Source organism: Tachyglossus aculeatus, chromosome 21, assembly GCF_015852505.1.
Source record: "Tachyglossus aculeatus isolate mTacAcu1 chromosome 21, mTacAcu1.pri, whole genome shotgun sequence".
Lineage (NCBI taxonomy): Eukaryota > Metazoa > Chordata > Mammalia > Monotremata > Tachyglossidae > Tachyglossus > Tachyglossus aculeatus.
In genome coordinates this window covers 58751088-58764756 of record NC_052086.1, presented here as the reverse complement: position 1 = coordinate 58764756, position 13669 = coordinate 58751088, and the positions used below count along the sequence as shown (strand labels likewise).

The following is a 13669-nucleotide window of genomic DNA, read 5'->3' as shown; positions in this document are numbered from 1 at the left end:
CAGGAGGCTGGGAGGTCAGCGAAGAGGCACATGCAGTTGTCAAGGTGGGACAGGATGAGTGGATCAGCATGGTAGCAGTTTGGATGGAATGAAAAGCGTTGATTTGAGCAGCGGTGTGAAAGTGGAACCGACAGGATTTGGTGACAGAGTGAAAACATGGGTGCAATGAGAGAGATGAGTCCAGGACCAAAGCTTGTTCTCCCTCCCTGTTAAACTGTATGTACCCAGTTGATGAGTGTGTGAGGTGGGGTGGAACAGGATGTCATTGGAGTAAAGAACTGAGAGGAGGTGGACAGTGAAAAGATCGTCCGGGACATCCACATGTATATTGAAGTCCCCAAGGATCAATGTAAGGATGGAGAATGAGAGGAGGAACATGAGAAAAGTATTAAAATGGTTCAGAAAGTCGAAGGAGGGTCCTGGGGCAGGCAGTAGATGATTGGGACTAGTAATTGGACTGGGTGGTAGAGATGGAAGATGTGGACTTCAAAGGAAAGGAAAGAGAGAGATGGGGGAGGTGGGATGGTGCAAAAATAGCGTTGGGCAGCAAGGAGGAAGCCTACTTCCCCTTCCCCAGTAAGGCTGAGGAGTGGGCGAAGATAAAGCCTCCTCTAAAGAGAGGGGTGGGGGAGACTGTGTCATCTGCAGAAAGCCACACTTCAGGGATGGTGAGGAGGAGTCATCTACACGCGCTGCCTCGAATTCCTCAACACCAGCTCTTTCCTTGACCCCCTCCAATCTGGCTTCCATCCCCTACATTCCATGGAAACTGCCCTCTCAAAGGTCACCAGTGACCTCCTGCTTGCCAAGTCCAACGGCTCCTACTCTATCCTAATCCTCCTCGACCTCTCAGCTGCCTTCGACACTGTGGACCACCCCCTTCTCCTCAACACGCTATCCAACCTTGGCTTCACAGACTCTGTCCTCTCCTGGTTCTCCTCTTATCTCTCCAGTCGTTCATTCTCAGTCTCTTTTGCAGGCTCCTCCTCCCCCTCCCATCCCCTTACTGTAGGGGTTCCTCAAGCTTCAGTTCTTGGTCCCCTTCTATTCTCGATCTACACTCACTCACTTGGTGACCTCATTTGCTCCCATGGCTTCAACTATCATCACTATGCTGATGACACCCAAATCTACATCTCTGCCCCTGCTCTCTCTCCCTCCCTCCAGGCTCGCATCTCCTCCTGCCTTCAGGACATCTCCATCTGGATGTCTGCCCGCCACCTAAAACTCAACATATCCAAGACTGAACTCCTTGTCTTCCAGTCCAAACCCTGCCCTCTCCCTGACTTTCCCATCATTGTTGACGGCACTACAATCCTTCCCATCTCACAAGCCCGCAACCGTGGTGTCCTCCTCGACTCCGCTTTCTTGTTCACCCCTCACATCCAAGCCATCACCAAAACCTGCCGGTCTCAGCTCTGCAACATTGCCAAGATCCACACTTTTATCTCCATCCAAACTGCTACCCTCCTCGTTCAAGCTCTCGTCCTATCCTGTCTGGACTACTGTATCAGCCTCCTCTTCAATCTCCCATCCTCCTGTCTCTCCCCACTTCACTCCATACTTCATGCTGCTGCCCGGATTGTCTTTGTCCAGAAACGCTCTGGGCATGTAACTCCCCTCCTCAAAAATCTCCAGTGGCTACCAGTCAACCTACGCATCAGGCAGAAACTCCTCACCTTCGGCTTCAAGGCTCTCCATCACCTCGCCCCCTCCTACCTCACCTCCCTTCTCTCCTTCTGCAGCCCAACCCGCACCCTCCGCTCCTCTGCCGCTAATCTCACCGTGCCTCGTTCTCGCCTGTCATGCTATCGACACTCGGCTCACATCATCCCCCTGGCCTGGAATGCCCTGCCTCCCCACATCCACCAAGCTAGCTCTCTTCCTCCCTTCAAGGCCCTACTGAGAGCTCACCTCTTCCAGGAGGCCTTCCCAGACTAGGCCTTCCTTTCTCTCCCCCCATCCCCCTCTCCATCCCCCCTGCCTTACCTCCTTCGCTTCACCACAGCACCTGTATATGTGTTTGTACATATTTATTACTCTATTTATTTTACTTGTACATACCTGTTCTATTTATTTTATTTTGTTGATATGTTTTGTTTTGTTCTCTGTCTCCCCCTTCTAGACTGTGAGCTCACTGTTGGGTAGGGACCATCTCTATATGTTGCCAACTTGTACTTCCCAAGCGCTTAGTACAGTGCTCTGCACACAGTAAGTGCTCAATAAATACAATTTATTGATTGATTGAAGAGCGTTGAGTGATAGGGTCAGGATCAAGTCATTGGTGAAGGGAAGCTTTCCCATGATGGATTGGGGATTCCACAGGCCACACTTGGCTGAGGATGGGATAGGAGGGGTGATTGGGGTGGAGATGGTGAGAGGGGTAGGAAGGGGTTGGATGGGAAAGGGCTAACAGGGGCCAGTGCCAGGGTCGGGGGACAGCCCTGGGACAGGATGGGTTGAGGGATTGGATGGGAGTACATTTAGGAGGGTTGGCTGGTGTTAAGGAGGTTGAGGAGGTGTTCTGGGCATGGGGATCAGGGGTGGAGGGATTAGAGATGGAAAAAAGTGAAAGCACAAGGGGGCCAGGAGAGGAGCTAGGGTGTAAGAGCAAGGTAGCAAGGTAGGGTGTAAGAACATGGGGAGCAGCATGGTATAGTGGTTAGAGCACAGACCTGGGAGTCAAAAAGTCATGGATTCAAATCCTGACTCCACCACTTCTCTACTGCGTGGCCTTGGGCAAGACACTTAACTTCCAAGTACCTCAGTTACCTCATCTGCAAAATGGGGATTAAGACTGTGAGCCCCATGTGGGACATGGACTGTGTCCAACCTGATTTAATTGTATCCACCCCAGTACTTAGTACAGTATCTGGCACATAGTAAACACTTAACAAATGCCATCATTATTATTATTATTATTAGTCCAGAGCTGCAGCAGTTGATCCCGGCTCTGCCACTTGTCTGCTTTGTGACATTGGACAAGTCACTTCACTTCTCTAGCCCTCAGTGTTATTATCTTTAAAATGGAGATTGAGATTGTGAGCCCCATGTGGGACAGGGACTGTGTCCAACTCGATTTGCTTGTATCCACCCCAGGGTTTAGTACAGTGCCTGGCACATAGTAAGTACTTAACAAATACCATCATTATTATTATTATTAACTGTAATCCCAGTGGCCAAATCATGTTCCTCTCATAGGAGGTGACTCCACTGCTTCCAGCTGGGGGAAATCCGCAAGGTCTGGGACACGATTTATGGGTCATTAAAGTGTCTGTCCAGAGTGAATGGGCAAGCGCTGTCATGTTGTTGTTGGTGGGCAATCATTGACACATTTGTTAACCTCCTTTCACATCAGCCCCTTGTCTCCAAAGGGTGGCAGTCCCTAGGCCCGAGTACATGGTTGGGGGAGAGGGTGTCCTCTCCCTTGATGGAGTTCTAGGCTCATGTTTTGTTTTGTTGTCTGTCTCCCCCTTCTAGACTGTGAGCCTGTTGTTGCATAGGGACCACCTCTATATGTTGCCGACTTGTACTTCCCAAGCGCTTAGTACAATGCTCTGCACACAGTAGGCGCTCAATAAATACGATTGAATGAATGAATGAATGTTGCACTAGGGGGAGGGACCCAGAAGGCCAGAGTCTCATCCCCCTGAGCAATCCCAGGCTTCTGTTGGGCAGGCCTGAGGGGACGACAACCTTCCCCTTGCACAGTCCCCTGGTCCCCACACGTTCAGGGTGACCCTTCCCTCAGGCCTAAGCCTGGTCCTCCAGGGTGAGGGGTTAAGGTCTGGTTCCCACAGGACAGGCGGTGGCAGAGACTCCCTCCTTGATTCAGTTTATGGCCCCTCCCTCGTGGAGTGGGTTCCGGGGTTGTCGGCAGCCTCTCTATCCCTGGCAAGGTCAGAGGTGGGGGGCGGTTGTAGGGGAGGGGCCAGAAGGCTCAGCATACCCTCCTTCTGTCACAGACCTAAACCCCCTGCATGTGTGGAGGTAGCTTGGGGGCCGGGGGGCAGCGGGGGGACGGTTGGGGAGGAGGATTGGAGAAGGTCAGCAGCCTTTGGGCATGGCTCTGGAGGGAATGCCCCAACTTAGACCTCTGGCACTGTCGTTACTACCTCTCACAGCCCTGCTGCCGTGTTGGGAATTATATTATCATATTAATCAAGTTCATGTATATGAATATATAAACTGTCCTTCCTTTTCTATGGGGTTACAGATTGTAAAATTCCATCCTGGTGTGCAACAGTGACTGAAAAGATCAATGCCTGAACACCACCTCTTTCAGTATGCCTTACTGAGCTTGTGGGTTTATCCACTATATAGCAGACTTATTTTCAAGCCCACCTCATGGTACCTTGATCTTTGCAAAGGCTCTGCCCAAGAAGCAGCACCCCCTCTCCCGGTGACTGCCTTCCAGCCTAGTCCATCATTGCACTGCTATCTCATCTCACATTGTGTGAGACCCTAGTTTCCGGTGCCTGTCAGTTATTTGTTCAGCTCCCCACAAGGTTGCAAATGCTCCCTTTAGATTCATGATACTACTGCTCACACGAATCTTCTTTACAATTCTGTAGCTTCATGTCCCATGACTTAGAGTCATGTTTACCGTGATTTTAACAATGGACAGTCACAACCCAATACTCAATTTGGGCAGCAAGACAGACGCTATTTATTTTCCTGACAACCAAGATTATAAACAAACAAAAAACCAACAAAAACATACTTTCTAAAAATATTCCAAGCATCATCCCTTAGGTTCTGCCAGCAGTAGCTTTAGAAGTGCCATTTTTGTGTGTTTAAAAACAATTTCAACTTTAGGTAACAGGGCAGAACTTTAGCAACTCTAATAAATCTGCATTATATTTGTCCCTGTTTGTGTCCCTACTTTTAATTTTCTACAACCTACACCTCTCCAAAAATATCCCAGGTACTGAGGGATATTGATTGGATTGAGGGATGCTATCCTTCGCCTGCCTGCTGAGAAATCATTGCAGCACTGATTAAGGTGATGGGAAGAAAGAGGGCCCGAGGAATTCAGAGAGCACCATTAGTCTCTTCCCATGATGACAACTATGATCCAGCCTAACTGGGATGTTCCTTTAGAAATTCCAATTTGAGGAAAGTTGATAGTTTAATTGGAAATCTTGAGATTTCAAAGTCAGGTTGCCTTTCCCATGTCCATTCTTAATTCTCTTTTGTAACAGTGAGATTTTTTAAAAAAGCAAATACTGTGAATTGGTGGGAAGAGAGGTTGGGTTATAGTCAACTCTTATTATGTGAAGGCATTCAGAAGAATGAATTTGATTATGAAATTACCAAGGCGCTCCTGCTCCAAGGATTCCTCAGAAAGATTTATTAAAATTTTCATTTTCTTGGTTGTCTATTCTAAATAGGATTTTTGATGGTAGACAGCCAATCCTGGCCGTTCTGGATCCTGACATCATCAAAACTGTTCTGGTGAAAGAGTTTCACAACTCCTTTCCAAACCGGCGGGTAAGTTCCCAGGCCTGAGGAGATTTTGTCTGCAGAGCTCTAACGTAGTTTTGGCTTTCTCAGTGACACCAGTCCAAAGGTTGCCTTGAATTTTCCCTCCAGTGTCCTTCTTAGATTGAATCTTCTATTTTTTTTAATGATATTTGTTAAGCACTTACTATGTGCCAAGCATTATTCTAAGTACTGGGGTAGTTACAAGGTGATCAGGTTGGACCCAGTCCCTGTCCCACATGAGGCTCACACTCTTAATTCTCATTTTACATATGAGGTAACCGAGACACAGAGAAGTTAAGTGACTTGCCCAAGGGCACACAGCAGACAAGTGTCAGAGCCTGAATTAGAACCCATAACCCCTGACTCCCAAGCCTGTGCTCTTGTCACTGGGCCATGCTGCTTCCCATAATCTGTGCTCAATATCATAGATGTCTGTTCTGTCCTACAGCCTTTGTTTTTATTGGAAAGATTTTCCTTTTCGTAACTAACTACAGTTTCACTTAACATGCACTATCAAACCCTAGTGGAGTCCATGAACACCGTAAGCCTGCAACATTCTTCCTGTCCTTTCTGAAATCACATCTCCTCCAAAAATCAGTCTTCCCAGGCTTCTCTAAGAGCCAATCCTCCTAGAGTAGTCCTAAGACACCATGGGTGAACTAAAATATAATAATACCAGTTGTGGTATTTAAGTGCTTTCTATGTGTCAGGCACTGTGCTAAGCACTGGGGTAGGTACAAGCAAATTGTGTTGGACACAGTCCTTATCCCATGTGGGGTTCACAGTCTTCATTCCCATTTTGCAGATGAGGCTACAGAGGAACAGAGAAGTGAAGTGGGTTGACCAAGGTCACACAGCAGCCGTGGCAGAGCCGGAATTAGAACCCAGGGACTTCTGGCTCCCAGGCTCGAGCACTATCAGTTTAGACACAATGTAGTCGGTCCTCCCTAGGGCAAACCTGAAGGCTGCCTGCCCTAGCCTGGGTTCCGCCTGATGACTCACCTTCTCTTTCGTAGAACATTCTTCTAAATGGTCGCTTGACCTCTGGCCTCACCGTTGCTGAGTATCACACGTGGAAGAGGATTCGCACCATCATCTCCCCGACCTTCACCAGTGGGAAACTTAAAGAGGTGAGGTCCAAGACCCTGCTGCCCAGCCTGGCATGCGAGTCACAGATAAAGCAAAGGTTGGACAAGTGGCCTCTGCCCATCCCTCAGCTGTGGAGAAAGTGACTTTTCTGTTCCCTGCCTGTTCCCCAGCACCTGAGCCATTCATAGGCAAATCCGTTTCTGCAGACTCTAGCTCACTTTCTACACCTGCCCCCACTTTTAGCATTGTCAAGTACTAGGATAAAAAAATCTCAGGCCTTAAGGAGCATTGTAACAGTCTTCAGCCTTTGTACCAAAAAAGTCTAAATCAAGATTTTTCTGAAAGACATTTTAGAGGAACTTGTAGCCCCTAAACTCCCACTGATATTCTCCCAGCAACACTGCCACCCCCAGCCAAGTGATCCCCTCTCCACCCTCCGCCGAGGCTCCAATAACTCCTCAGCCAGTCATTTATATTTATTGAGCACTTACTGTGTGCAGAGCACTGTACCAAGCACTTGGGAGAGCAAAATATAACAATGTAACAGACATATTCCTTGCCCACAATGAGCTTAAAGTCTAGAGGGGGAGCCAGACATTAATATCTATAAATGAATTACAAATATGTGCATGAGTGCTGTGGGACTGGGAGGGGGGCTGAATAAAAGGCACACATCAGGGTGACACAGAAGGGCGTGGGTGAAGAAGAAAGGAGGGCTTTGTCAGGGAAGGCATCTGGGAACTCCTCTTTGGAAGGTTTGGGGAACCAGGGAACTACGACCAGTGGAGACTACTCAATCTCCCAGGACCATATGGAAAAGGGACTATATGAAAATTTACAGCACTCCCAACACCAGGGGTGGGAGTGAGAGATGAAGTTCTCTGGAGCTGGGCATAAATGAGGATTCAGTCTTCCTGCCAGGCCTAGTATAGGATTGTCTTGCCACATGGTGGGCTATACCATGCTTTGCCAGTGGGATTGACCAAATGGCCCCTCTAAGGGTAAAAAGAAGATGGGAATTTGCCAAGGTGGATTGATTGGAGCATTAGGGCAGGGCAGTAATTAATGGTTTTGGGGGTTCTAGCCAACAAACAACTGGAGAGGCATAAGGTGGGTTGGTAGGCTAGTACCCCTCAGCCACAGTGGCAGTAGTGGTAACCGTGATAACCACAGAGGAGGAAGAAGAGTGTTTAGCCTCCAAGACCATCCCAGTTGAGCTGCCCCTTCCGGGATGTGCAGTGGGATTTTCCAGGATGGCAGAAAGTTAAGTACTGAGCCATAACAGATATATCTGCAAGAGCCAGTTGTGACATGGCTGAATGTTTGGACACTTTCAGAACCTCCCCACATGCCACGAGTTTGAAAGATCAATCTTATGGTCACCTTAAGTAGGATAGACATTTGAGTGGAAACTAAATTTCCTCTCTTAACCACATTTCTGTAATTAATAGCAAGGGGTGAATGTCGGAGGGGGTTAAAGCCAGAGAGCCTTGCTCCTATTACATTGTTTATTTAATGGCAGACATTGAATCCCATGGGTCCTCACACCTTATCCACTATTGCACTTATGTATTTATCTTTATTGTCTATTGCTTCCTCCTATCTGAAATTTATTTTTCCATCCATCTGATTTCATACTTCCCAAGCTATCTTCTCACTGTGCCTCATATTCAACTGTCCTCCCTCTGACTCATTGCTCTCACCTCTCCTCCTGCCTGGAAAGTCCTCCCTTTGTCAAATATTGTACTGTCCCAAGCTCTTAGTTCAATGCTCTGCCCACCGTAAGCACATACTAAACCCCATTTATATCTGTAGATTGTAAAGTCCTTGAGGGCAAGGATCATGTCCATTAATTCTACTGTATCCTCCCAAGCCCTTACTGTTCTGCACATAATTATTATTAAGTGCCATCGAGTCAAATAATAAGTACTCAATAAATTATATTAATTCATCAATCATCATCAATCGTATTTATTGAGCACTTACTGTGTGCAGAGCACTGTACTAAGCGCTTGGGAAGTACAAATTGGCAACATATAGAGACAGTCCCTGCCCAACAGTGGGCTCACAGTCTAAAAGGGGGAGACAGAGAACAAAACCAAACATACTAACAAAATAAAATAAATAGAATAGATATGTACAAGTAAAATAAATAAATAAATAAATAGAGTAATAAATATGTACAAACATAAATACATATATACAGGTGCTGTGGGGAAGGGAAGGAGGTAAGATGGGGGGGATGGAGAAGGGGACGAGGGGGAGAGGAGGGAAGGGGCTCAGTCTGGGAAGACCTCCTGGAGGAGGTGAGCTCTCAGTAGGGCCTTGAAGGGAGGAAGAGAGCTAGCTTGGCAGATGGGCAGAGGGAGGGCATTCCAGGCCCGGGGGATGACATGGGCCGGGGGTCGATGGCAGGACAGACGAGAACGAGGTACGGTGAGGAGATTAGCGGCAGAGGAGCGGAGGGTGTGGGCTGGGCTATAGAAGGAGAGAAAGGAGGTGAGGTAGGCGGGGCAAGGTGATAGAGAGCCTTGAAGCCCAGGGTGAGGAGTTTCTGCCTGATGCGTAGATTGATTGGTAGCCACTGGAGATTTTTGAGGAGGGGAGTAATATGCCCAGAGCGTTTCTGGACAAAGATAATCCGGGCAGCAGCATGAAGTATGGATTGAGGTGGGGAGAGACACGAGGATGGGAGATCAGAGAGAAGGCTGATGCAGTAGTCCAGACGGGATAGGATGAGAGCTTGAATGAGCAGGGTAGCGGTATGGATGGAGAGGAAAGGGCTGATCTTGGCAATGTTGCGGAGCTGAGACCGGCAGGTTTTGGTGACGGCTTGGATGTGAGGGGTGAATGAGAGAGCAGAGTCGAGGATGACACCAAGGTTGCGGGCTTGTGAGATGGGAAGGATGGTAGTGCCATCAGCAGAGATGGAAAAGTCAGGGAGAGGGCAAGGTTTGGGAGGGAAGACAAGGAGTTCAGTCTTCGACATGTTGAGCTTTAGGTGGCGGGCAGACATCCAGATGGAGATGTCCTGAAGGCAGGAGGAGATGCGAGCCTGGAGAGAGGGGGAGAGAGCAGGGGTAGAGATGTAGATCTGGGTGTCATCAGCGTAGAGATGATAGTTGAAGCCGTGGGAGCGAATGAGGTCACCAAGGGAGTGCGTGTAGATCGAGAACAGAAGGGGACCAAGCACTGAACCTTGGGGAACCCCCACAGGAAGAGGATGGGAGGGGGAGGAGGAGCCTGCAAAAGAGAGTGAGAATGAATGACTGGAGAGATAAGAGGAGAACCAGGAGAGGACGGAGTCTGTGAAGCCAAGGTCAGATAGTGTGTTGAGGAGAAAGGGGTGGTCCACAGTGTCGAAGGCAGCTGAGAGGTCGAGGAGGATTAGGACAGAGTATGAGCTGTTGGATTTGGCAAGAAGGAGGTCATTGGTGACCTTTGAGAGGGCAGTTTCCGTGGAATGTAGGGGATGGAAGCCAGACTGGAGGGGGTCGAGGAGAGAGTTGTTGTTGAGGAATTCTAGGCAGCGAGTGTAGACAACTTGTTCAAGGAGCTTGGAAAGGAATGGTAGGAGGGATATGGGGCGATAGCTAGAAGGTGAGGTGGGGTCAAGAGAGGGTTTTTTTTAGGATGGGAGAGACATGGGCATGTTTGAAGGCAGAGGGGAAGGAACCAATGGAGAGTGAGCGGTTGAAGATGGAAGTTAAGGAGGGGAGAAGGGATGGAGCAAGAGATTTCATGAGATGAGAGGGAATGGGGTCAGAAGCACAGGTGGCTGGAGTAGCACTTGAGAGCAGGGAGGAGAGCTCCTCTGAGGATACTGCTGGGAAGGATGGGAGAGTAGCAGAGAGTGTTGAGAGCCGGGGGGTTGGAGAAGGTGGGGAAGTGACTTTGGGGACGTCTGACCTGATGGATTTAATTTTGTTAATGAAGTAGGAGGCCAGATCGTTGGGGGTAAGGGAAGGAAGAGGGGGAGGAACTGGGGGTCTGAGAAGGGAGTTGAATGTACGGAGGAGCTGGCGGGGGTGATGGGTATGGGTGTCAATAAGGGAGGAGAAATAGTTTTGTCTGGCAGAAGAGAGGGCTGAGTTAAGGCAGGAAAGGATAAACTTGAAGTGAACGAGGTTGGCATGGTGTTTAGACTTTCGCCAGCAGTGTTCGGCAGCTCGAGCATAAGAGCGAAGGAGGCGGACAGTGGCAGAGATCCAGGGCTGTGGGTTAGTGGTACGAGAGCGGCAAAGGGAAAGGGGAACGAGTGAGTCTAGCTGAGTAGAAAGGGTAGAGTTGAGAGCAGTAATCTGATCATCAAGACCTGGTAGAGAGGAGAGGGTGGCAAGGTGGGGTGTGAGGTGCTCTGAAAGATGGGTGGGGTCCAGAGAACGGAGATCTCTGTGAGGGAGTAATACAGATTTACAGGGGAAAGGAGTGTGAGTGAGGAGGCAGGTGAGAAGATTATGATCAGAGAGAGGGATTTCAGAGTTGGTGAGGGTGGACACAGTGCAGTGATAGGAGATGATGAGGTCGAGGGTATGACCAAGTTGGTGAGTGGGTGAGGTGGGGTGGAGGAAGAGGTTGGCAGTGTCAAGGAGAGATCGAAGGCGGGCAGCACAGGAGTCGTCAGGGATATCCATGTGGATATTGAAGTCTCCGAGGATCAGAGTGGGCATAGAGAAGGAGAGAAGGAAGGTGAGGAAGAGGTCAAAGTCGTTAAAGAAGTTGGAAGTGGGTCTGGGAGGGCGGTAGATGACGGCTACAAGAATCTGGAGGGGGTGGTAGAGGCGAATAATGTGGGCTTCAAAGGAAGGGAAGGAAAGGGAAGGGGGAGGAGTGATAGTGCGAAAGCGACATCGGGGGGCGAGAAGGAAACTGACACCTCCTCCTTTTCCGGTGAGTCTGGGGGAGTGGAAGAAGAAGAGGCCTGCACTGGAGAGAGCAGCAGAAGAGACCGTGTCATCCGGAGACAGCCATGTTTCAGTTAGGGCGAGGAGGAGTAGAGAGCTGGAAAGGAATAGGTCCAGGATGAAAGGGATCTTACTTAAAACTTAATACCTGATTCATTTAGGTATGAGCCCTCAAGGAGCTAATTGCCTGTGTCCCTTTAGAGTAATCCAAACATAATTGAGGGCTGACTGATTTTGGATTATGTTTCAGATGTTGCCAATCATCAAACATTATGGAAAAATTTTGGTGCAAAATATTGAGAAGAAGGTGGAGAAGAATGAGCCAGTGAATATGAAGGAGTGAGTAGGATTGTCTCTGTTTACCTTTCCTTTGGGATTGTATTCTCCCAGGTTCTAAGTACAGTGCTCTGCAAATGGTAAGTACTCAGTAAATACCACTGATTGATTGACTCTCTGAGACATGGGAGGAAAAGCAACTGGTATGGTGGTTTTGTTGATCAGAACAAATGGATCTGGGAGGTCTAGAATGTAAGTTCGTTGTGGGCAGGGAATGTGTCTGTTCTATTGCACTCTCCCAAGCACTTAGTACAATGCTCTGCACACAGTAAGCGCTCCATAAATACAACTGACTAACGTAAGTGGGTGGAGGGGGAAGGTTCTCATGGATGCTGAACATCGAGCACATTGTTAAGATACTCAGAGTTCCTGACTAGCATAGCCCCTTGGGAATGAAAGGAGATCTAGAAAATGACCCTGAAGAAACTCTGAATCCTGAAAATTTTATATTAATGTCCGCCATGGTCCTCACTCTGATCAGACAGCTCTTCGGGGAGATGGCTTTTAAAGCCTAATGTTAATGTTCAAGTCACTCTAAGAATGTTCTCCACGCCAGGCTGTGCAGCTGGCTTGAGCATTGGACGCTGTGGGCAGGGAATGTGTCTACCAACTCTGTTGTACTGTACTCTCCCAAGTGCAAACAATAAGCACATAATAAATACTACTGACTCATTGATTAGAAGTTAACTCAAGCAGATCGTTCCAGTCTCTGCAGCACGGTCATTAAAGCATCCCAGAGATCATTCAGAAGTGCAGGTGAGCTGACTTGTTTCAGGCCATGGCTCCTCCTCCCAGCCCTGCATTTCCTGTATTCTCAGTGGAGTGGGTCTACCCATGCCCTTGAGACGAGAGGTTGGCAAAGGCGGCCACCTCCTATGAGAACCTGATGTTCCATCCCAAGTGATGGATTATATGGTAATCCCCTTCTACACTGTAAGCTCACTGTGGGCAGGGAATGTGTGAGTTTATTGTTACATCATGCTCTCCAAGGGCTTAGTACAGTGCCCTGCATATAGTGAATGGTCTATAAATACAATTGGCTGACTGACTGACTGGTAATGAACACCTGGCTTTTCTGAAGTAACTGGCTTCTTAGGGAAATAATGAAGAGATTTTTCTTAGCAAAAATGTCCCATTCCATGAGGGTCCAGGGGAATGTTATAGTCATGTCGACTGGATCTCTTTCTAACCTGAATTCTCTGTTCTTCAGAATCTTCGGGTCATACAGTCTGGACGTGGTCACCAGTACCTCCTTTGGAGTGGACATAGATTCGATGAACAATCCCAATGACCCTTTCGTTAATCAGATCAATAAGTTACTCTCTTTCCGTTTTTTAAGCCCTCTGCTCCTGTTCTCAGGTAGGACATCCAACCCTCTTTTCCACATAAGGCCCATCCAGAGGGGGAGCCTGAGAAAGAGACACTCTTTGGATCCCAGTCATAAAGAAACAGCTAGAAACTCTGAATCTACAGCTCCATTTCCCACAGATAGCACCAAGGTCAAGACGTTTAATCGAGCAGAAGATTAGAGACAGCTCTCTAGTGTTAGATTCTTAAGCTTTTACTATATGTCTGGCACTGTGCTAAGCACTGGAGAGGGTTCAAAATAATCAGGTCTGGCAGTTCCTAGCTGTCATGACGTTCACAGTCTAAGAGAAAGGGAGAATGGGTATTTTATCTTCATTTTACAGGAGAGGAAACAGGTATAGAGAGGTAAATTGCCCAAGGTCACACAAGTTGAGACTAGAACCCCCATTTCCTGATCCTCAGTCTTGGGCAGCTCGATGCCTAGCAACTGAAAATAATGATAATGATGATAATAATAATAATAATAATAATGGTATTTGTTAGAG

General features: G+C 48.1%; 1 protein-coding gene across 1 annotated transcript in view; it reads left to right on the top strand.

Annotated features, from left to right (window-relative positions):
• The window catches only part of LOC119942017 (cytochrome P450 3A24-like), a 39311-nt gene that overhangs the window by 10616 nt on the left and 15026 nt on the right, over positions 1-13669 (top strand). The window contains exons 4-7 of the mRNA XM_038762671.1: positions 5394-5493; positions 6504-6617; positions 11731-11819; positions 13027-13175. Coding sequence (XP_038618599.1) covers positions 5394-5493; positions 6504-6617; positions 11731-11819; positions 13027-13175 — 452 coding nt within the window. The remainder of the gene's footprint in view (positions 1-5393; positions 5494-6503; positions 6618-11730; positions 11820-13026; positions 13176-13669) is intronic.